The sequence below is a fragment of the Rhipicephalus microplus genome, chromosome 2, assembly GCF_043290135.1.
Source record: "Rhipicephalus microplus isolate Deutch F79 chromosome 2, USDA_Rmic, whole genome shotgun sequence".
Classification (NCBI taxonomy): domain Eukaryota; kingdom Metazoa; phylum Arthropoda; class Arachnida; order Ixodida; family Ixodidae; genus Rhipicephalus; species Rhipicephalus microplus.
The window spans coordinates 251641934-251666019 of NC_134701.1; the positions used below are offsets into that span (position 1 = coordinate 251641934).

Below are 24086 nucleotides of genomic sequence, written 5' to 3' on the forward strand. Positions count from 1 at the left end.
GGTTTACATTTTACTACCTTTTGTAAGATGTGATGGTTATATGCATTTTCCGGCATTTAATTATGTGAGCGGATGACATCTCACTATATAAGGGGCATAGGAAGCTTTTGTAGTGTCCGATTTATTCTTCTGGCTTGATGCTTTCGTGACATTGAACTTGTCCGTTCATAGTTTGCTACATCGTTGACCAGTCGTAATTGTTTTCGTAATCATAGGAGGCGTGGCAACTCCATATGTATACAACAGCAAAATAAAGTCGGAATGTAAATATTTCAGGACACACCTAACCGCTTACGTGTAGCCAATGATAATATGAACGCATATAGCCTGAGAGAGCGTTCACGGCTTTTAGTAATGAAACCAAATACGTTTCGAGTGTTCTTCAGTCACAACATTATGCTCATATGATGACGTGAAACGTGGCTATTATTGTGGTATCGATTGCATGACCACTCACAATGGGTTATAATCCCCGGTCATCGCATGTTTTAAACACAGCCAAAATTTTTTAAGCGGGGACGACAATCGTCGTTGCTAAAGGAAAGATCAAACAAGCCAGCTCATCTCAGTGATCGAAGAGCACATGCGACAAAACTGCACCCCCCTCCCCGCGTACTATACCCATAGACAAACATACTATATAAAGAGTGGCCACTGGAGACCTTTCACGGCCCAGCAAGAAAGGGTCTGACCAATGACTAGATGGCGTACCCGTCCTCACTTTTACTCTTTTGTAAAGGAATGTAAAAGCCTCCTCGGGAGGACATTGAATACCCAAGTTTGGCACCAATTTTTTGCAAAGAAGAAATTTTATAAATTTGTGTAATTTTCCATGTCTGCTCTACATCAAGTGCCACTGAGGATATTTATTGCTTTGCAACAGAAAACAGTAAAGTAAGACCGGAAAGTGTTGTCTTTTTGCGTTTGTTTTGCACAAAGAGGCACATTCATGTGGTTTAAATGTACTGTACATGTATTCCCTTTGTGGACGCATGGGTTGGTATGGTAGGGGAAAATAAACTCGCTTTCGGAGCATGAGGGCATGGGTTCAAATCCCAGCGTCGGAAAGAAAAAAATTGTTATTTTATTTATGCTGAAGGCATTCTCGGTTCTGACCAACCACTCGTGGCGCTGAAAGCAGCGCAGTAGCTGGGCCGCAGGGCCCTACGGGAGTGTCCGCTCTTTATGTATGTTTATCTATGCTATACCTGCCGTCGGGTGCTCATGAATAGCGGAAACACGCCCATCTTGAAGAAATATGAAAGAAAACATATACATGGATAGGGAGGTGCGATGGGTAAGGGTGCATGGGCAGTAGCCGTTGACATTGATTGTAAGGTTGCGCCTGTGAATGCTGGTGCACACGCTATCTGTATAAAATTACAATTTGCTGCTACCGCAATTGGTGCTTCACCGTTACGATGAAACTATTTTTGTTTTGTTGTTTGTGTGTTTTGCAAAGCTGAGCACTCTGCAGGGCTCGATGATGCTGCTCGAGACCAACTACGGAGTATGTTTCTGCTACCCTTTGGGCAAGACCACTGGCTTGTTCTCAACGTGCCTGCATTATTAACAAACAATGAGATGGGTTAACAGTAGAAATAAGCAAAGCATCTCGTAATGGTCCTATCAGAGCGAGACAGTGCACATAAAGTAATTTAAAGGGAAGAAAATGAAACAGAAATGCATTACCTCTTAAAGTGGGCTTTCGGAACGATATCCCTTCACCGATTTCTCGTTTGGAAATGTCTTTTCATCCGCTGGAGCAACCATTACGAAATCAAATGACCCGTGTTACAAGAATGGGGCAAAGGAGCACACTGGTTTGTACAACACTGCCCTTTTCTTGTTCTTGCGCAGAATGCCCGCCTACGGGACAAGAAACTCGTGAAGGAAGCGAAAGGCTCCGGTGATCCAAAGTTTCCGTCATAAATTGCGCAAGAAGACAAGCAGTAGGAGCGGGAGCGGTGCTGGCGAATAAACGATGTCCTGGTGAACAGCCACTTTCCCCGTGTATGCAAGCCCAATCCATCGAGCCGGCCACCTCTGAAGTGATCGACAAGCCCTCGTCATGGTCTCCTCCTTACAAGGCCTGTTTTCCATAGGCGGTGAGTCGTAGAAGCGACAAACACGTTTCCGTTTCTACAACCTCTCCCTTTCTCTTCTCCTCCCGAAGCGTTAACCTGTCAAAACACTGTTACCGAGCTGCTCACTACCAAGTGTGTGCCGATGTTTAGATCGACCAATCGAGCGCTGACGCTTCGCGATGCCCGAGAACTTCTGAACTTTCTGCATAACTCTTGATTTATCTTGACGTCGCGCTTCCCTATAAGTGTTGAGACTCCTGAAATCTGTCTCGCCATACAAGTCCCTTCACTCCACATTCACTTCTTCAAGCTCTTCGAGAATGTCATTTAGTAGCCCGAAAACAAAAATGCGAAGAAAAGGAAGCATGCGACACACAGATGTTTTATGTTTCTTTATCGGCTGTTTATTTTGAAGCCGCCGAATATTATAAAAGACGGACAGATGGACAAATGAATGAACGGACGGACAGAGAGACAGAGGGCGCAGGTGATCATGCATTGTGCTGCCATATACTTAATCTATGGTTTTTACGCAGATGTTTTCGTTTTTTGTTGTGCAGCAGTTCAGTCTCGGCTTGGGTTATGGGTAGCGTGACGGACGCCGATAAGGCCCTAAGAAGCTTCGCCCCTAAAACAAGTCCTCCTCCAAACTCTTTCACTTCCGAACTGCTCCGTTTCTTTCGTGCTACTCATCGTCTTGCTTCAAGCCTTCGCCTGCGTTCCCATCTTTTCTTACCACTCTGTTCTTGCCGGCTGGTAGCAGTGTATATATATGTACGTGCCCAACTATACAGGCCGGGGCCAAAGTTTGGTGCTCTTTCGTGACTAATCTATACAGCGCGATCCATTCATCGATTTCACCAGGCCCTGGCGCTAATGACGCATCCAGCATAGCGGCGAGGCATAATGAAGCGCTATACTACGGAAATACGCGCACCTTTGCCCCCCCCCCCTCCCCTCCTCAGCGAAGCCTAGACTCTTCTCCGGTGATTCGCTTCTGTACATTCGGCTGGATTTCTTACGACGAGTCATGTCTGCGATAACGCTGACCTACAGGAACAACACTCACCGTGCGCAAAATACCAAATGACGCTCGCTTCCTTGTTTTTCTTCCACCGTTTATTCTTGACTGCAACTTATTTGTTCTTCATTTGCCATTCTTGATGTTCTGTACGAGAGGAGACTGGGGAAAGAATGAAAAAGAGGAAGACTGTGTCGTGGAGAAAAGACCCTTTATAGGGAAAGCTGCTAAAGGAGCCGGGCGGTTTTGTTTGGCGTATGGCGCCTGTGAAACACGTCTCCTGTCGTTGACGTTGATGCATGACCGTCGAGATAGAACGGGTCAGGCTCATCGAGAATTCGGTGAGCCTATTGATTGGCAAGTGGTGAGAAGGGCCTTTCGGGTCTGAGACGGAGGCTTACGCACATGAGCTTTGCCTGGCACGATGGAATGGAGTCGCCTTGTTTTTCTTCTCTTACAGAAGCACTACCTGTTGAGAAGTTGAAACATAAAAGAAGCTAAGTAGAACGCGTGTGTGTGGTTTTTGAAAAGGGGCCCGGTCGTGTCAAGGCGGCGCTTGACTCAGTGTGTGGACTTGGCGGGCTTTCTCCTTTAGCCCCACGCAGAAGTAACAAACTTTCCACTTTTGGAAAGGTTATTGGGACACGTTGCACTCTGAACCCTATATATTTTACGTGCTTTGATGGCCTTCAATATTTGCTCACGAAGAGCTTTACTGTAGGAAATGCGCTGTGCCATGAACTTCATACAACACTTTACACTATGGCGCAGGTAATTTGCACTTTCGGACGTAGTCATTTTTGAAGTCTCATTGACCAAATTCTGTCTATTTTATGCCCCCTCTCTCCTAACAAGAAATACCAGAGCAAATAAATAAACAAGCTGGCTCAGTTCATTATTGAAGAAATTTTTACAGCAATAGCATTAATTCCAGAAAACTACATCCATGATGGTAGTTGAAATACAGATGAGGTCAGCAAGAAGAAAAAACAAATGAGAAAAAAAAACAGAAAGGTCAACTCAAATGGAAATGTGCCATTCACTACCCTTAATTAGGGGCAGGGGGATGAGTGAAGAAAAAGAGAGAGAAGAGGGCAAGGAAGAGCAGGTGAGATAAAACGAAGAATTATGTAAACCATACAAAAAAAAGGTGAGCGGGGGGGGGCACATAGACTATTGATGCTCATCCCTGTATGTTCTTGTATTCGGGTCGTCGGCGCCTTATTCCTGCTGTAAAGCACTATAGACTGTCCTATAAGGCAATGCCACATGAGAGGTTCTATAAGGTGTTAATATATATGTCAAGGTAGACGACATTTTGAATTGACATTTAAATTATTTCTGTATTTCAGCAGGGGCTTGTCGTCCATGCGGGCCAACAAAGCCGCTAACGAAAGCCTGTGCGTTGTAGCAAGGACAGTGATCAAGAACCCGTTCTGTAGTTTCTTCGTTGCCGCAGTGGCTGAGAGCAGAACTCCAAGCCACTGCGGCACCGATTCAGAAGGCAAAATATGTTTCGCGGAAAGCGACATGAAGGTGTCATTCGCAAAGCGCCGTAGTTTCGAGTTGAAAGAGCCCAGAAAATTTCGCGGTATAATGTCAAAGATCGGGACGACAGGAACATGTACAGCCCAATTATTCGTGCATCATTCCACAGTCGTTAATGTGTAGATGAATACGGGTACTAAATTCAGTAACAGTCAAGCAAATAGCTATGCAGTGCTGCTTAATAAAGCCCAATGAAGTCGGACAAAACGGTGGCAAAATGTTTAATCCGGGGACGAAAAGGCGCCAGGTAACAAAACATTTGCCAGGACAGTTTGTCTTTTCAATGGCGGCGGAAATGTTGTAGGCCCGTGTGCTCAGATTTGGGTGCACGTTAAAGAACCCCAGGTGGTCAAAATTTCCGGAGCCCTCCACTACGGCGTCTCTCATAATCATATGGTGGGTTTGGGACGTTAAACCCCACAAATCATCAATCAGTTTGTCTTTTTCACAAATACTTCATTTTGTAGGCTTCTACTGTACTGACTTTCCCTAATTAAAGTCCATGTGCTTTTAGTTCTCAAGTAACTGAACCACTCTTTGTGGTTTGCTGACGCGTTAGTGAACTCTGATGGTAAGACAACTATTTCAGACAGGGGCGTTGCTCGCCAGTTCGAGGTTCCAGTACCGTATCAACTTTTATTTCACTTCACAAAACAATTCTTTCGAAAAAAATTCAGTGTTTCCCTCCTATACCTTCACGCTGCCACTCTGCTAATGACCAATATTTCCTTTGGTGTATCTACACTCAACCCGCAAACTCGCGCATGACTCTGAATTGCCCCGGTAAAGTTATAAGCGAGCGTATCCTTTTTCTAGCCCATTTCCCAAGAAAAAAAGGCATCGACTTCCAGTTTCTTCGAAATGCGAGCAAAAAGAAGCCACAGGACATTCAGCGTTAGAACAAGAACTTGCACAGTAACACGAGAGATGGTGCATGAACTGCACTACACGACTTCTAAAGGTGTGCTTTCTTAGTACTGAGTAACCATGAAGCTCCGCAAACCAGCGCAATTTGCTCCCTGAAAACATTCGCTGAATAAAAAAAAAACCTGGGAAATAATTCGCATCACACGACACTCACTCACAGGAAGCGAATCCCTATTATATTCAGGTGGCTACGTAAACAACTGTCACCATATGTTGCTTTATCGACAGAGCCGGCGTTTCAAAAGGAAGCCCGCTGTGCATTGCTGGCTGTTGGTGTTGTAGGCTTCACTATGTAAAGCCGCATTCGTGAAAGGCTTTTGAGGCTTCCTCTCAAGCGTTGTGTAACGTGTTGCTTTGTCGTGATTGACTGTGACGCGAGTAGAAACGCAGCGTCAGCTGCGAAAGGGCCCAAGCCTCGCTTGGAAATTGGAGCACACAGATGAACGCGACAACGGCTTCCGCTAGCTCGTGTTTCGCGCTCATTTCTCACCCTTTCTTTTGTATTTCTCTTTTGTTTCGTTCCTAGCTATGACCCAATTATTAAGCAACAGCCACGGCGTGGCTTTCAGTACTGCAGGGTTGGTGCCGTGCATTTCCACGTATATCACCAATTTTCGCTTCAAATTTCAGTGCGATATTCTCCTGCTCTACTACTGTATGTGTGGCTGCAAATTTTCGCAAGGTTAACGTATACGATCTGGTATGACGAAAGCCCAATGCTCCTTTCGGGCTTTCAGTCACTTCAAACGCACTCAGCTGGGCAAGGTCGAATGAGCCGAACGTATATTTACTGTATGTGCTACCTAAATGTAGGTAGCATACACAGTTAGTCTACCTGAGTCATGGAAAGACGAATTATTTGTATTTAAGGTCACCAGGGGTAAGCCGCACGCACCCCAACCCTAGCAATTATTCGCCGGGCTCTGTCTACCGACAAATCAGACGACGGCGTTGAACAACCCACACTAACTACAACATAATCAGATATACAGCCTCTGTATGGCCCGCAAAGACAAGCTGTACTAAAGCAGAGTAGACCCGTCTGTGCAGACTCTGAACTATGGAGGCTCTGCTGCTCCAGGAAACATGATGCGAACACGGACATATCTTAAAAACGGGCGTAGTATAAGCTGAACAGCCGCATAATATGTGCATTTCTTGCAAGCACCGATAGGGAGAATAATGTCATACGGTTGCCCGGACATTACCTGGTCAAAACAGGCCCACAAAAATTTGGCGCTACGTGCACATTCTGTGACAGCCGTGCTCACCTGTATGACCCGGTTCGGTCCTGCCATTCTTATAGAACCATGGAGCAAATGGTGCAGCCCACATTGGAGGAAAGGGAGCAGGCTTAGAAGACAGTATCACACCAATGTTGTCCGAGAGAGGGAACGCATCTGGATGGCGTCTACGAGATGATACGCCACCTCGCATCGAGAAGAAAAAGTTAAGATAAACAAACCTTATTTTATTTGTCCTAGCTTATTTCGGGTTCGAATGCACACAAACAATTATTGAACGTTGCTGACATTGAGCGTCTAGAAGAGCGTCTGCTTGTGTGCAGACGTCTATTCCGGCAAAATTCAAACTATCCGAGCATGCAGTTCGCTGAGCCGCCAATTTGTTTGTGCAGCAAAGTAGTTTACAATTTTTTTTTGTGTACGATGACGTCTTCTCGAAGCTGTCTATTTTGCTGCCTGCGTGAGAATCGAAATGGGACTTAAAATGGCCACTGTCCACTTAGCTGCCTATTGAGTGGTTTACTGTCAGTATTGGAACAAACCCATAGAATTGCCATAGGGTTGCCCGCCGAGAAACGACGGGCAGGTGCTTCACCGTGGCGAGCTTCGCACGACTAGTGCAAACTTCCCGAAGTTTTCTTTCTCAGATATCAAGCTTGATTTCACATATAATGTCACCATCGTATTGACATCTGGGTGAGACTTAGTAGTAGAACCGCCTATTGTAAAAGTTTAAGATAGCCTCAGCACAGAATAACGACAACTCTGTGTGAAACTTTCTCCTCATGGTCTCCTCATCACTGCCCATAATCCTCATTGGTTTCTTGATGTGCACCCTTTCGTGTTTGTAGTTTTTGAGAAGTCTATGAAAACAAAGCTAGCTCGTTGAGAAATATGGTCTCCACTACTCGTGTAAAGTTGGAGCTCAAATAAATCATGCCGTCAAGAGCACCACGTTTTCGTAAAACACGGTAGGTAACTTAGTCACTATTCAAGTTATTCACAACTTTCATGATCTATTGGTGGCACGATTATACATCCAACATGGCGGTTGTTGAGATGATCGCCCCGAAAGACGATACACAAAAGTACACTTTTGGTCAAGACTGCATTTCTTCGCGATTTGGTGGCACTTGGATATTTTTTTTTCAGAATGTAGGGTAGCACTAACATACTGTAATAAGTAAATAAACTCCGGGTAGCCTTTTTGGACGATAAGTATGCGCAAAAGTGTATCGTATCGAGCAGACGAACTATAGGTGCAAGGACCGTAAACCTGGTTGTTGCTGTACTCGTGGAAAAAGTGGGTGCTGCATGCATTCACGGGTCTTGGTTATTTGCCTGCTACGTTAAACCCTCTTACCTCCTGGTGGCTTTTTGGGGCGTTAGTTTGAACAGGATGCTTAATTATTCTCCTGGTGTATATAGGCTGTGAGCATCGAGGCTCGCAATGAAACCAGTCGGCTTTTTCTTTTTCTTTCTACCCTGCCTTTAACTTGAGAAACTCAAAAGGTTACGGTAATATATAGACCCTTCACAACGTTGAAAAACGACCAACAAACACGCGGAAACAAGCAGTAGCGTATGCTGTTTGAAACAGATTCAAAACTTCAGTCATCTCAACAGAGCTTCCGGCCGCCACCGCTCAGTGGCACCACGCTACCTGGAAGTTGCGAATATAGATCTAACCGCGCACCAACGTGTCAGTTTAAGTTAACCGAGCAATACGTTCGATAACTCGAAACAGACCCAGCCATTATAATTGATGATTATGGCGTCAGGTGTAATGTCAGGAGGCAACCCGTTAGCTCTCCCGAATAATCTGGTCACTGTTGAAACATAGCTGCCCCGCTTTAGTACATGAATTCCGATAACATATATGCTGGAAACCAGTGCATATATGCGATAACATATATGCTGGAAAAAGCGCAACCGCGCTGCTCTGGCGATCCGTATCTTAAATTTCAGGACTGCTGTATAGCGCTTAGTGCTCGACGGTGAACGTGAAAAGCTTATGTTACGTAATCCTTGCATTTGAAAATACTTGCTGCCCCACTTAGACGTATACGTATGGAAAACCAACCACGCCATTTTGTGGTTTCTTACGTCCCGCAGTCTTGATATGGTCTTGTGAGATGCCGTTTGCAAATTTTCACGCTCCGCGGTTTTTTTTTAATATACAGCTAAACCTAGGCAGACGGGCCTCTATAGAATTTCGCTTTCAGCAGTATGAGGTCTCCGCGGACGGTATTCGATGCGGGTGTCAATTGCTCTTTCCAGCAAATACAAAGGTGACCCGAATGCTGCCTGTTGCACCAGTGAAAATGGCCCGGACGAGGAGAAAGGCACTCTTTTTTTTATGATACGTGCGTCGCCAAAATCGAAACAAAGTTTGTCGACCGAACGCAGTGTAAGAAATTGCGGCACGTGCCAAAAACAAGAGGCGGACTAGATGCTCCTGCGACTGCCTCAAATCAACACGTATTCGGTGGATAAACACGCACCGCTCGCGCTGGTATAAATCACTTTCTGCCGCGGGATGTATGAAGACAACAGCAGGGGAGTGCGCCCATAAACGTCGCGCAGACAAATGACTGCCGCGAATGGCGGTGCGGGCGTTGGATGCCGGTCCGACATCAATCATGATTCTCCTCCGCTGGGACAGCCTTTCTGACAAGGCCAGGGTTATACCGGTGTAGGAAGATAGACGCCCGGTAGAAGAAATCTGGAGGGAAGGAGGAGGAAGTGGCAAAGGGAAGGGAGAGAGCGTCTTTTTCATTGTACCTTGCCAATGTTATGTTGGTAGTGCAGAGCACGCTAAGCTAGGTACGCGAGTCGACAGGTGTTATATGAGTCCCGTATCTTCCAGCCTGTTGTTCGAACGAAGCTTTAAGGACGCCAATTTTCAAGCCTGGATAGTGTGGGAGCTAGTTTTGCTTAGGGAAATTGCGCTGTTCTATAATGCACATCGTGCACGACTCAAAAGAGTGTTTTGAGACTGGTACATGTTAGTCTGAAAAATGAACCATGTCCCAAGGAATAGAATAACAAAAAAGCGACACTTCGTTAAAACTGTGTTCATTAAAGTGTGTTGAAAGTAGGGACATCGAGCAACGTGTAACAAAGGCATTTTTGTTCATCACGGCTTTCACGAAAGAATTATGGTTGTAGCAAGACTGGTCTTAGAGAATAGAAAATGCACTAAACTGTAGCCGTATGCTTGCGCGACATTTATCACATCTCAACGGCCTAACTAAGAGAGAAAGTCAGAATAAAAAGAGGTACCATACTAAGGTCAGTACACGACAAACAAAATGCAAGATACAAACAAAAAACGTATAATAATATATGCTAATATTTGGAGTCATTTTTCAGTAATAAAGTACATTTTGAGCTTGTGCGGTGTACGCTTCGAACAAATTAAGTTCCCCTCACCTACGTTTTTACCTCACATGACCATTGAGCTTTGACTGTTTGTTCATTAGGTCAAACAAGGTGGCTGCTTGGCTTCTTGTTACTGCATTCTGAAAGTAAACCTTTACTAAAGAGGAACACTAACTCCAAGGGTGCGTCTTGTACATTAAGACACACAGTTCGGCTTAGTTACCAAACAAAGTACGCTGTTCATGAGAAGTAGAAATGAGGGCGCTCAAACTAGGCATGATTCCGTAATGTCTTCGTCCATGCTTTAATCTCCAGCCTCAGAGAAGGAGTGGCGCATTGACGTCTGGACCAACACGAATGCACTGGGTAGTTATAACAATCCATATCGACGGGCTTTGTTCGATCGGCGGGAACACCAGCTTCTCTGGCACGATACGGTGGTCTTGCACAACATCCAGACGTATATTGGTTTCCCGCCAAACATTCCACGCAGCCAATCTCAAGCAGAAGGACAGAGAGAGAGAGAGAGAGATGAAACTGGAAAAGTAAAGATTGGGAACTCCACATGCTGGCTGTCTCCGAAGGACCAGTGCAAGTCCGTCCAGTTCCTATCCGATCAGCGTGATTGCAGCCGATGTCAGCGACAGACTCTCGACTGCAGCACACCCCTTTTTGCATGCCTTTCCCGTTCTGTCTTGCTTAGCTGGACAGCATTTCTATATCCCCTGGAGGCGATGCCTCGCCGTTTCCTCGACACCACGGCTTGTCGTCCTGTCGCTGTCATGTGCCCGGCATCCCGCGTAGATTTGCAAATGCACGTCTCTGCGGCACCGGCGGCATCGATGAAGATGCTGACCGCTACGTGACCGCGAGATCACTCCTGTGGGATTGCGCTCGCTCATGCCTCGAATGACTGTCGACACAACTCCTGGTGATGTTATTCCTTCTGGTTTTCGTAGTATTTTCTGAGTTCACTTTCAGAGCGTAGCTCTACAGGCGCAGTTGTGGGTGGCACTTAGGGTAGTGAACTGATTTACTTAGCAGATGCCACTTTTTGAGCAAAAACGTTCGGAGTATTACGATAATTTGTCGTTTCCAATCTTGTCACACTGTCCGCGTGGTGATCGCAGACGTTTGGCGAAAGCTTATCATCGGTTGCTTATTTCATTCGGATGTACTGTCGGCAACATAGATCCGTAAACTAAGTTATACGGAAAAAGTTTGCCTTGGCGTTGGCTGATGTTATTTGGGGTGATCAATATATGACAACTGTCGGACACTGCTTTCGTCTATAGCAAGCCCTGAGCGACGAAAGCCTCGCTACAACACTTCTTTATTTCATGACTCTGCTGACCACTATTTGCGACATGACAGTCAAAGCTAAGACATTTTGGTCCCAATGTTTGAAAAACATTACGGATCTGGCAGAAAGCTTATATATACGCTATGACACTTAGTGCAATCACGCCACTGAAGGTGCGCAAGCCTAACGTGGAACTTCTACAAAGGACCCGAAAAATGCGATGTGGCGTGCTGTATAGGCACATTGGTTCGAATACCCGGTTAGGTGCTTCCATTTTTAAAATCTTTTTTGCATTTTTGTATAATTATATGCATATAATTATGTAGCAGATGACGGTGATTGCGACGACAAAAATCTACTAAGACTGTTCATATAACTGCTATCGCGCTAACATTGTGTAATTTGACTGCACCACCAAATATATACTCTATCTCAAGTGTATTAGAAGAATGGAACACATGAGCTTGAAAAATTGCAGCTTCAACACAAGTGGAAAGCTGTGAATGGGATTGAAACCAACTACAATGTTACACAAATTAAGGCTAGCGGCTATTTTGAATTCAATCGTGCGTAAGCCTATAAACCTCTGGTGTAAGGGAATATGGCCGCTCCATAGAGTAAGTGCTTTTCGTGGTGTCTGCCCCGCCGCGTTGATGAAGTGGCTAAGGTACTCGGCTGCTGAACCGCAGGTCACGGGATCGAATCCCGGCTGCGGCGGCTGCTTTTCCGATGGAGGCGGAAATGTTGTAGGCCCGTCTACTCAGATTTGGGTGTACGTTAAAGGACCCCAGGTAGTCAAAATTTCTGGAGTCTACTACGGTCTCTCTCATAATCATATGGTGGTTTTGGGACGTTAAACTACACATATCAATCATTCGATGGATCAATCAATCAATCAATCAATCAATCAATCAATCAATCAATCAATCAATCAATTATACAATAAATAAATAAACCAACCAATCAAATATATAACCAATTAGATAATATATTATTTATTATTCAATTTGTCAATCAATCAATCAATTTTCGTGGTGTCTGTCACCTTAACGCAAAGCGATTGGTGAGAGGATTGCAAGTATGAAAGCTGGCCGCTGATGTATATCGAGATTACAGCGCACTTTTGATCAAAGTTCGAAGTTGCTACTTAAGTGACGCAGCTTTCTCTACCACTCAGCCCAACGCCAGCGCCCTTTCACGCTCCTTCTTCCGACAGAAAGCAACAGGGCATCTCCTCTGCACTTAAGGAGCCAGCAATGGCAGGCCTCGCACGCCAGTCAATGTTATTGCATGCGACCTCGTGGGCATGCCGGAGATGGCTGGCTGGTTTAATAGATACTTACTCAGACGCAAACATGCGCAGATCTCGTGCACATCGACTCGCGTACGAATCATACCAAGAGCAGATTAATTTTATCGATTTAGTCATTTTACATAATACGATGGCGAATACCTACCCAGGGTGTGGATATAATATTCATAGTTCTAAAGCTATGTGGTATGGCGGGAAACAGTGCATTTACTGCGCCCTGTTCTGAGAAACCTTCTCCCACTAACTTTGTCCGTGAAATTGTCGCGGTTGTCGGGCTCTCTTTATGTCTAATGATGAGTGTAGTTGTATCCTTACGTGAACCGAAATGTCTATATACGGTAATAACTTGCCAAGGTATCAAGTTCAACCGTTACCCTAGTTAACGCTAATATATTGTGCAAGTAGCGAAAAGGAAACGACGAGATAAGGGCTGTTGTCTAGCTGCGCAAGCCTGTTTGGGTATTCTTGCATTTTCGCGTGCAGTACACTAAGGTTCACCTATAAAGATCGCCTTACTTTCTAATCAGGAAAGAAGAATTTCACCACAAAAAAGTGTCATTCTTGTGCCTTCAAAAGTATAAAACTAATTTAATGCGCTTTTTATCGAAAGAAAATAAACTCTAAATTATCTCTCGACAAAAATATGCTTTGGTTGGCAAACCCAGAATGATTAACACACCATCCCTTTCGTTCGCGTAGCTGAGGTGGTTGACTGATGAAAGGCGAAAAGAAATTTCATGTACGACTTGACAAAGCGTTGCTCACAGAAAAGTTGATACGAAAACGCTTGCTTGATAGCGCAACAAATTATTACCGTTTCTCGGAAATATTGCGCTACATCCACGAGAGTCTTTTCTTCTTTGGTGCTTTGTTGTTACCCGAATTTTAGGCCCGTACTCATTTTATAAGCGATGAACTTCAATTATTCATGGTGCCAGCGCGGTATACCTGTGTTGATAAAGTAGGTATATTTCAGCGTCGCTATTTCGGGGAAGTGTCTTCCACACTTTGTAGAGACATTTAGTAAAAGTCGGACGCCCGTCTTGCGAAAGGTTTTAGTGGTTTCGTTAGGCGGCGAGATTCCCCTTTTGGCTTAATATGTAGGCTGTAGGTATTCGTGTTGAGGTGGCGTTGAAACGTGACAGGTATTAAAGAATGAACACAGAAACAAGTGAAAAGAAGATGTGCTGGTGTCTTGTCATAGCTGACAACAACTGAATATCTGCTGCATCCTTCATAAAAAGGTGCCTTGAATTACTGCAACAGAGAAGCGACAAATTGTACGCTATGGAGATAGCATTATTAGAGTGGGAGAGTAAGTGTGAACACTCACTCACTGACTGAACATTTATAGCACCCTCCTCCTCTTTCTCTTTCTCTCTTTCGCACATACACACACACACACTCACACACGCACACGCACACACACACGCCACGTGGCACTACCGCGTTTTCGTATTCATATTTTTTTGCGGTGTACTTAGCTTAAAATTAGCTTACGAGATTAGTGCACAAATTCAAAGACTAAATATTCACGGCCACTTTCTGAGAACGAACGAGTGAGAACAAAGCTGATGGCCAGTGCCCCTTCTTGTCCTGTATCCCAGGGTAAGCTCATTAGACCCCAGGGAAATCTAAGTCACCCACCACGGCGTTAAAATATGCCCTGTACTAACTTGTCTAAGCGCACTAAGCGAGGTAACACGCAATTTATTGAATGTGTATAAATTATTCTTTGTTAACATTGCTTAGAAAGCAACCCGTACAGAACATAGCCGACTAAATACGTAGGCGGGGTGCCTCGGTCGGGGTAAGGACTCTGTCCACAACGATGACACAGGGAAAAGAATGAAAAAAAAACAGGCACCGGATATTTTACAGCCCCTTCTCCCCTTTTATCCCTCTTTGAGTGTGCTGAGTGGGGTTTCATGCGTCTCGTTATACAGAGAGCAGTGCGCGACCTCACTGTGAAAAAGTAAAGAAGTTCGAGAAGCGAGTCGTGGTGCCTGCAATGGCTCGCTCAGGATGTATGCATTTCTATGCAGCCGTGGGGTATTTCCCTCTTTCCTGCCTTCCATTTGTGTGGAGAGAGGCTGTAGCCAGCTATTTGTGAGTGTGGCGAGCAGGCGTCCTAAATGGGTTTCTGTAATGAGCTCGGCATTATTCGGATCTTTGGTCGCCTCTCTGTGTGAATCCAACGGGGCGGTCGACACTGGTCGCGAGCCCAACGTTATCGCTCAGACGGCCGCGCCACTTGCGCCTCTCATCTGCATCTTTAGAAGAGGTGAGGCGAGGGAGTGGTTCCGAGATGAGCGCTGAGCTTCATCCCTGTCCCCCAAGCTTGCAAAACCTGAGATGGCATGCCTGCGAGGCCACCGATTCAAACGTGGTTTCTCGTTGTTTGTAGAAGCGCTGCGTTTTCCATTGTGTGGTTTTACTGCCGGACGTCTTGCATTTATCGTGTGGAGCGCAATGGAATATAAGGGCGCCGTTTCCAACATAGAGAATATGTTCCCGAAAAATCTGATGGAAGTCAATACGTCAGTAGTCAGTATACACAAGATGTGGAAGATCAGATCCTGTGGCAGATGTGTGCTGAGTCTGGTGTCCATCTCGCTATGCTTAACGTATCTCTTCTCTTGATGGCACCACCACAAAGGGTGCATTATTAGGTTAGACATTTTGACCATGTTGCGACATGCCAACGTACAGCGATTATGCGTGATGATGAAGAAGGATAGCCTGAAAAATAAAACGCCAACCGTGACAAGTCATTAAAAAAAACTTGTGGAAAACCACCATAACTTACAAAAGCAGGCTCCTTATTTGTGCGCCAACATATTCTTTTACAGCACATTAATAAAAAAGTGTGACTCTATGGGTGCTCATTCTTGAATGTGTGCCTACCTGTTGTGTTCGTCGTCTTCGTACAGCTACTGTTTTTATTCCATGGGGCTGGCTTTTGTTTTACTTTACTGTTAAGACTTGTTCTTCAACATTTTATTAATAACAAGTAAGAGCCATGCAACATTTTTGGTTAGTACCTCAAGCCTTAAGAAATTTCTATAACTTATTAATAATTTACTTTGCATCAGCGCTTTTGGAGAACAATGATAGTAGCGTGATGTGCATGTTGAATTCTCGAAATTATTTTAAATATACCTTAAAAATAGGGCATGTTTTACGTAAAGTTGCCTCATTATTCATCAGAATCGTCGCATTGTAACGAACATAAAAGAGATGCATCTTTAATCTGAAAAAAAAGCACTCGGGTTTCTCATTTCTATCGCCAAGTACCAACGAAAACATTCCGTGCTCAGGAATGGTCGTGTGCTCAACAATGCGAAAATTCAAATTATCAGTGAGGCACCACGCGAAATAACACGTTGGAAGTGAGCCTTCTTGTTTTTTTTTCTTTCTGCCTTCCTAGAAGCATCGTGAGGGTTAGAGTCAACAAAGGCTACTTTTAGACATTTCATATACCTTACTTTCATCACCAGTTTCTGAAGATGGAGAGAGATGGGGGGGGAGACGGCATTTCTTGGCATCATAATACGCCTGTTTCCACGCTCATCGGTGAGCGGGCGAAGCTGAAAAAAAATAAAATAAAAATAAAAAAGCGCGTGCAATGTCACAGAACGAGGCTGACGCCACCCGACGAAACTGCCTGGGCATTGCAAGGGTAACTCGGTTAAAACCACTTTCAGGCTCGCTCACAAAGGAATGTGACTGAAGCAAGGCGAGAGAAATGAAGACTGCTTTGTGTGACAGAGATAGAGGATGAAAAGGGAAGAAGCAAAAAAAGCCTAGATGTCATGTTCCGGAAATGATTAGAGGCACAATAGTTGACCACGACTGAGAAGAAGGGTATAAGCTAGGCAACGATTCCGGGCCCCCGTGGTGGAAGGTGACCCGGAAGACGAATGGAGCTGTCCAGCGAAAGCTTTATAACCGCGGAACGCGGTTTATCTAGTAATCTCCGAGTCACTTTGTTCCTTTTTGCGCGTTTGTTTTTACTTTCTTACTCACCATCGCTTCTTTTGAATAAGCCTATATGCTACGTCTCGGCGGCTTGGTTCCAATTTTCCGCCGTTTTCATCTTTTCCTTCAGTTCAGAGCTTCTTCTTTGAGGGGCCTCGTTTCCACCAACCAGTCATTCGCATTTATGAACTCTTTTGTATCTCTCTCAACAGCAAACACAGACTTGGGCGAAAACAAACACAAAAAAACAATTAAAGACCAAAAAAAGCGTCAAAAGGCGAGAAGTGTACTCGCTGACGCGAAAAAGAAAGAAACAAGAAAACACGACGTCACAGAAACCGTCTTAAGATCTCCCATCCTAGCCTATTCTTCCCCTAGCGTTATTGGCTGTGTCCACTGTGTACACTCCTGCGACTATGGCCGGGGAGGCTCCAAGCTGACTCTTTGAAGAACGAAATGTTGCTTTTGTTTCTACAGGGGAGACGCGTTGAAGATCATTTTTTCTCTATTTCGGCGCGGGTACTCGGTCATAAATGGAAGGTTTTGCCCTCTTTGTTACGTGTACTTGCGCAGGACGGAGGAGTGTGCCTCAGCGATAGTATTCCTGTCTGAATTTCCGAATGCATTATTGCAGCACCGTCACGCAGATATATTCTTCTTTGCCTCCCATTATTACTTTTACCCTTTTGTGATTGTTTCTTTCAGTTCTTGTTTACGGGATTATGCTTGTTCCTGGACGAATCCAAACTCAAAGGAGCCAGCATTACTGTGGAAGTGAAAACAATCTTCAGTCAAGGAAATGAGAATCTGTGACACTTAAAACTAATTGACAAAGACGTGGCTGTGATACGATTCCTGGAATCCTTCATGCTACTACTGTAGAAAACGGCCGTGCTACCTCTGCCACATTATAAAACTTAAGCGTTTGTGGATGTGCCTATATGTAGCTTTTGTATATTTTCCTTTTTCCAGTTACGCCTAACTACTACGTTACCGTGACTTCTAATAATGCTTGCCTGAAGTAGTTCCATCGCACATATACTTGTATTCAGAAGTGCTGTCCCTTCCCCTTTTGCACCCCCCGCCCCCCAATTCTCTTCGTCAGATATTGGCTCAGTTTGAGTGGAATTGGTTGATGGCTTTGGTTATGCCAGTCGCACTCTTCTGAACCCGTTATATTATTTCTAAGTTTTACGTGTATACAGACACACACATACAAACGCTTCCACGAACATACATAAAAAGCGGCTGTAGCCCTCCCTCCCCCGTAAGAAAAGTGCTTTTTACGCACCGATCGCCGACTGGAACGAAAATAGTTGAACTATACCTGGCGGCACTAAATACATTTGAACAGGTGAATATTTAAACGCATAGTTTATTTTTCATGTGAAACATGGTACCTAACGTGTTGATGAAGGAGCTGAACATGGAAGCCGAATATCATTATTTGGAGAATTCTATGGAGAATACGTTGCTAAACGTTCATGTAATCACCAAAACAGGCGCATTGTTAAAGCAGATGTTCTCAATCAGAGCTAATTAAAATTGGCGGGCAGTCATGCTTGTTGAAGTCTGACTCACCGATGTTAACCACACATCCTAGAGGTCCCTAAACACGTTCGTTAATAAGGCCGACACACCAAACAACCCAACACACGTTCTAACGTTGCCGATTAGGTTGTTTCGCGGAAGACTGCACTCATTTCCTGCCCGCTCATAATTCGTTGTCAAATTGCAGCATTTCTTCAAACGGGAAGCCTACAGGCAGAAAGAACAGAAAAAAAAGAAAAGGTAATCGACTGGCAAATCGGTGAGACAGTAAGTAGACTGCGATACTTCCGGTATACTGTGTGCGGTATATAGGCGACGCATTAACAAGGGCTCCGTAGGCGATAACAAAGCGACGCCAACCGCAAGAAAGGTGGCTCAGACTAATCGGCAGCGGGCGTCGTATAAATGACCCTCGCCACCTGGCGCTTTACTCTGGCTCGACCGTTTATATTGTCTTGCATGTGCGAACACAAACGAACTAGAAGAAGCGGAGAAAAATCTCGCAGAAGGAAAAACAGCATGGGTTCAGTCGGTAGCAGACCGAGAGAAAGGGGCGCCTGGTGTCTCGGCCGTCCTAACGATCAAGAAACTACACTCGCCAACCATATACCAGTCCTTTGCCACCTCTATGAGAGCGCCTCTACAGCGAAACAGCTGGTTACGCGTGAACAGCTTCTCGTTCCTTGAAACGTGCTCGACTCTCAGAGTGTGAGATAAATATACGCTTGATTACGGTAGCGATGCTATACCTCTCGCCTGCACCATCGGTGCTCTTATTACTACGTGGCGCAAAAGAAAATACATATAGTGGGTTGCGAAACGAAGAAGGAACTTTGAAAAAAGCACAGCGGTTTCCTTGACATGGATCGCCTTTTTTTACTTCCTGCGGAAGCGAGTGCAGTCAAGTGGCCAACTTGATTCATCGTCCGCTTTTCCATCCCAAAGGCACGGGTGCATTAAAAAAGCTATAAAGAACAAGAAAAGCTCAAGCGATTATGTAAGAAAAATAAAACAACGCTAAAAAGAGGAAATGATGTGTGCTCCAGCTGCTGCGACTGCAATTTCACTTTTATGTTATTTTTTTCGGGCAATCTTTACCTTCCTTTTTTTCCCGTGGCCACTCATAGCGCTTTTGAAAGAAGCGCATTGTCAAGAAAGTGACTAGAACACGATTAGCGATTTCTAAGCTGAGCCAGTTTATTTCTTGTTTTAGTTGAACGGGTTGAACAAGGCAGGGGTTCATGCATCTCTTGTATCATCATACGCAGTCTCGTCGGCATCCTAAACTATTCAATAACAATACCCCACAGTGAGCACGTTACGTTGGGATTTGCGGTCGGCGTTTCGGTGTATCAACAAAATTTTTTTTAAGCATACACCCAGACAAGAATAATGCGAACAAGCTAGCGCACATGAGAAAGAGTAACAAGAAATATCGTTCATCTTTTGTCATCTTGTATCGAAGAAGAATAAGCGACAGAATGAGAATTCCACTCACATTTGTCTAGAACAATGTGCCTATTTTAGAACCTGACTGATATTATCAGCAGCTATAAGAATGGTAAGTGTTATATTTATTACCAGTGAGAAAAAATTTGCAGATCCTTCGTAGTATGGAAATAGATGATGTGCAAAGAATGTGGAGGGAACGTGAACGTGGCGTAATTTATATTAAAAAAATTGCCCGCAGCTTCCCTCGGGGGAACACTGAGGAGGATGCGGAGCATATAATTGGTTAACGGGGTGTTAAAGTGCGACTCACTTGGGTCGATGGCTAATTTGGTTAACGTGGTTGTGAAATGGGGTGTTAAACTGCGACTTACTTGGGTCGATGGCTAAATTGGTTAACGTGGTTGTAGGAGGGGGTGTTAAATGAGTGAACACGTACACACGTATGCGAAAGGGCGGCGCTGGTCGAAGGGACGTCGATCATTGTGTTTGTGGATTCGTTGGAATTCATTTCACCGCGACCTTGGACGTCGACGCGCCGTACAAACCAACCGACGAGCGGCAACTGAGCGAGCGAGCGGCGACCTTGAGTATATATACAGCGCGACCGCGCTTGCACTGTCAGCTGTCGAATGTTCGAGAAGGGGGTGAAGCGCAATGGCGCATGCGCGCGGGTCAGCTGCCGATGTTCTCGAAGCGCGACGGCGCATGCGCGCGCGTCAGCTGCCGATGTTCTCGAAGCGTGACGGTGCATGCGCGCTACATTATACAGCTAGCGAATGTTCGTGAAGAGGAGAAGCGCACGCGGTGTGTAGAGGAGGAAGGGTGCACAAATGGTGGAGGAGTGAAGCGCGCGCGGTGTGTAGAGGAAGAAGGGATGCACAGATGGTGGAAGAAAGAGGAGGAAGCTTGCGGACGGCGCCGCACTACAAGCCTCGAGTATTAGATGCTCCGCATCTAAAAGAACCATTACGAGATGGCCCTGAATATGCACGCATAGATATATGTTGAAATGTGGCATATGTTTATATAACCATCTGTTGATAATTGCGTAATGAGGCGAACGGTAATATTAATATTAGCAACACCAGAAGAGGTAAACTGATAGGAAGGGTTGGTGCTCGTGAGGATTGTAGCTCTGGACATCATCATCATAATCATCAGCCTGACTACGCCCACTGCAGGGCGAAGGCTTCACCCATGATCCACCAACCAACCCGGTTTTGTGCTTTCTGCGCCCATATTGTTAGGATACCATAACATAAATCAACTATACTAAATGGCGCCTAGCTACATTTGGCATTAACCCGACTTGACGGCTCTATCACTCAAGTACATAAGTAACGTTTATAAAATTGGCAGCCAGGACTGCAATTCTCGTCAAACGTTCCCATGAACATTTCACGAGCATTAGGGTGTATTTGAAAATTAGTTCCGAAACCGGGTGTAGCTTTGTGGTAGGATGCTTAATATACACGTACAATAATTGGGTTTGATTCCGGTTGGTACCCTTATACTTATTTTTTGCAATTGTCGGCTTTCCGCTGCAGATGTTAGCTTTTCTGAACGCTCTCACATTCAAATAAGCAATGTCTGTTCTTGGCGTTCCTGGGCCGGTGTAAACTGTCATTCACCTGTGCCGCATACCCGCCTAATGCGATTGGCGGTATATGAGTATGTACAACACGTGTCTGGGGGATGGTGTTTGGCAACGTACACGATGGGAGTTTCACGTTATTCATGTCTTGACTAGCCAGACATATTTGTCAATCTCTCTTACCCTCCACTACTAATTTCAGTTTAGTCCAAATTAAAAAGGCAATCACGAGAGCACTCAGAAGTGGGTGGCTAGACAGATAAACCAATAGATACGTAGGCAGAAATACTAAAAGTACGTACAACTCGCTTGGCATTTAATATGAATTCAAGGTCGAGACTTGGGGGTGCAAACTATGTCAAATCATCAGTTACTCTTTCTTTAGTTTTTAACGTCTTTAACTTCCACTTGCGATGTTTGAATTCATTTAAGGTTCGCGAAGGGAGGAATAACAATGAAGAAGGGTTACCTTTCCTAAAGTGCGTTAAACGTACAAATAGATCCTTTGTTTGCACTTTAGGGCTATTGTTTTGAATAACCACATTTGAACTGGTTTGACGAAAATGGCATAACATTGAGACAATTATGTGGCAATGATGCTAAACACAAAGACATTTAGTTATGGTGATTGCTAGGCTTAGGCAAAAAGTCACAGCTTTGCCGCAAAGGCGAAGCAATGAACGCGATAGCAACAAATTGCAAGGTTACGCTCAGAATAGACTGCAGATTGAAACGTTGCCCGCGTTTCTGACGCACAAACGACACACAAAACGTACTCACAGCTACAGATGCACAAAAATAAGCGTTTCAGTTGTTACTTAGCTGTGTCTGCAAAGCGCGTGCTTTGCGCAAACGAAACTGCAATGGTTGCAGTCAACTTTGTTCGCCTGGTAACTACTACAGAATCACTCCAGGAAAAGTCCGATGCCATCCAAGACATACGATCCTACCCTCCTTCCCACCGCGAGATAAGGGCACGCGAGGGAGCATCACTTCGCTCTTCTAAGCGGGATAAAGTACGCGTGGAAGATTTGAGCGCGTGCCGCCACGCGCTGCGGTGACGCGTGCTCATTGCGCCATCTTGCTCGTAATGCTGAAAAGACGACTACTCCCTCGGAGATGCCCGTCAACAGCGGTAAGTGGTAGATATAAATAGCTTGCCGTTTGAATGGTGAAAAACTTGCTGCTCTGTGGCTCAGCGGTTAACGCCTCGCACTCTCGGGTCAGATGACCCAAGTTTTATTCCGCTCGCCAGAAATTTTTTTGGACGTTTTTCTTTTTGCATCTTCAGATATATAGATATGTATACACATACAATGAGTGATGGTGACGCCAGCGCTGCCGTCAACGCCGACACCGACGCCGGCGGCAAAATCCAGTCAAGAGTGTCTATATAATTGCTATTGCAACGATATTCTGAACAAGAATACATTTCGTTTAGATTAGTTCATATGGGCCCAGAGGCCTCTACCTGAAAACAGCACAGCGCCTCAGCTCACTCCACTTGATTTGTCAGGCACTTCACAATATTATTCGCGTTCTAAAAAGTTTTAATTGACTCTGTAGAATTATATAACTTAGCAAACTGCATTAACTTTGCAATCGTTGCCATCTTTTTTATCCAAAAACAATGTGGCTGTCGAACCCCTCTAAAGCGTGCTTTGCTGTTGACACACTTGCGTACGACAAAGCCGCCTTTTTAAAGTTGTAAAATGAGTTTCGGGAGATCTTAAGTCTTTTCTGCCAAGTTTTATACCACTACTTACCTTCTTTTGTTTGGCTGTCCTGTTGGGAGGCAAATTAAAGAGGCACCAATTCGTTGCAGCAGCTCTTTGAGTGGCTTTTGCACCTGCAGTAAATAAACGTACACTACTCAAGGATTGAAATGCGGCATGAATTTTTTAAAGGATTAGTACGGTCATGCGCTATTGCTTGAGATAACCACATCACGTCACAACGAATCTAGTTTTAAAGATTATTTAGGCTTTAATAGTTGCAATTACGACAATATGAGCTGAACTGAAGGTAGTGGAAAAGAAAATATGCGTGTTTCATAGCCCTAATTTATCCCGTTTCAATTCATGAGAACTGTGCAGTCACACTCAGTATGGCGCCAAACCCGCAAATAGGTACCTACATAAAAAATTGAAGAATTAAGCTCTCTCAATAAGTGGTACTTTCTAAATCAATTTAACGTTTGGTGATGTCATCGTTCGGGCTTGGGGTCACTTTAACTATAGCCAGCGTTTGGTGACTACGAGAAAGCGCGACTGCACATGTCACGTTTTATATAGGCAGATAAATTTTCTCGAACCTAGGCAAATATTTACCCTTGCATAAAGTTCAAGGCTTTCGACAATAAGGCGAATACCTTCTTTCATTTTCTCATTTCAAGAAAAAAAATTGAATACAATAATACCTGATGAATTCTCGTTGCTAACCTTTTTAATTAAGAATGACAAAGAAGAAAGCTTTTCCTGTGATTTATGCTGGTTGCTCCCTTATTTTGCAGCGAATTTCTTAGCTTCTTGATTTAAATATTTAGATAAATTTATTGTGGCTTTAGAGCTTGGCCTTTCATGTTATTGCATGCACGCATCATGATAATTACCTCACGCTAATTGGCTTCTCTATAGGTATGGTAATTGACATTAACAGTGAAAACGAAAACGCGCACAAAAT

The 24086-nt window shown here is 44.6% G+C and overlaps 1 protein-coding gene across 1 annotated transcript in view; it reads left to right on the forward strand.

Moving 5' to 3' along the window:
• The first annotated feature begins 1959 nt into the window (after positions 1 to 1959).
• Positions 1960 to 24086, forward strand: part of LOC119169279 (cell adhesion molecule Dscam1) — a 160555-nt gene continuing 138428 nt past the window's right edge. The window contains exon 1 of the mRNA XM_075879613.1: positions 1960 to 2108. Within this exon, the coding sequence (XP_075735728.1) occupies positions 2072 to 2108 (37 nt within the window). The 5' untranslated portion in view covers positions 1960 to 2071. The remainder of the gene's footprint in view (positions 2109 to 24086) is intronic.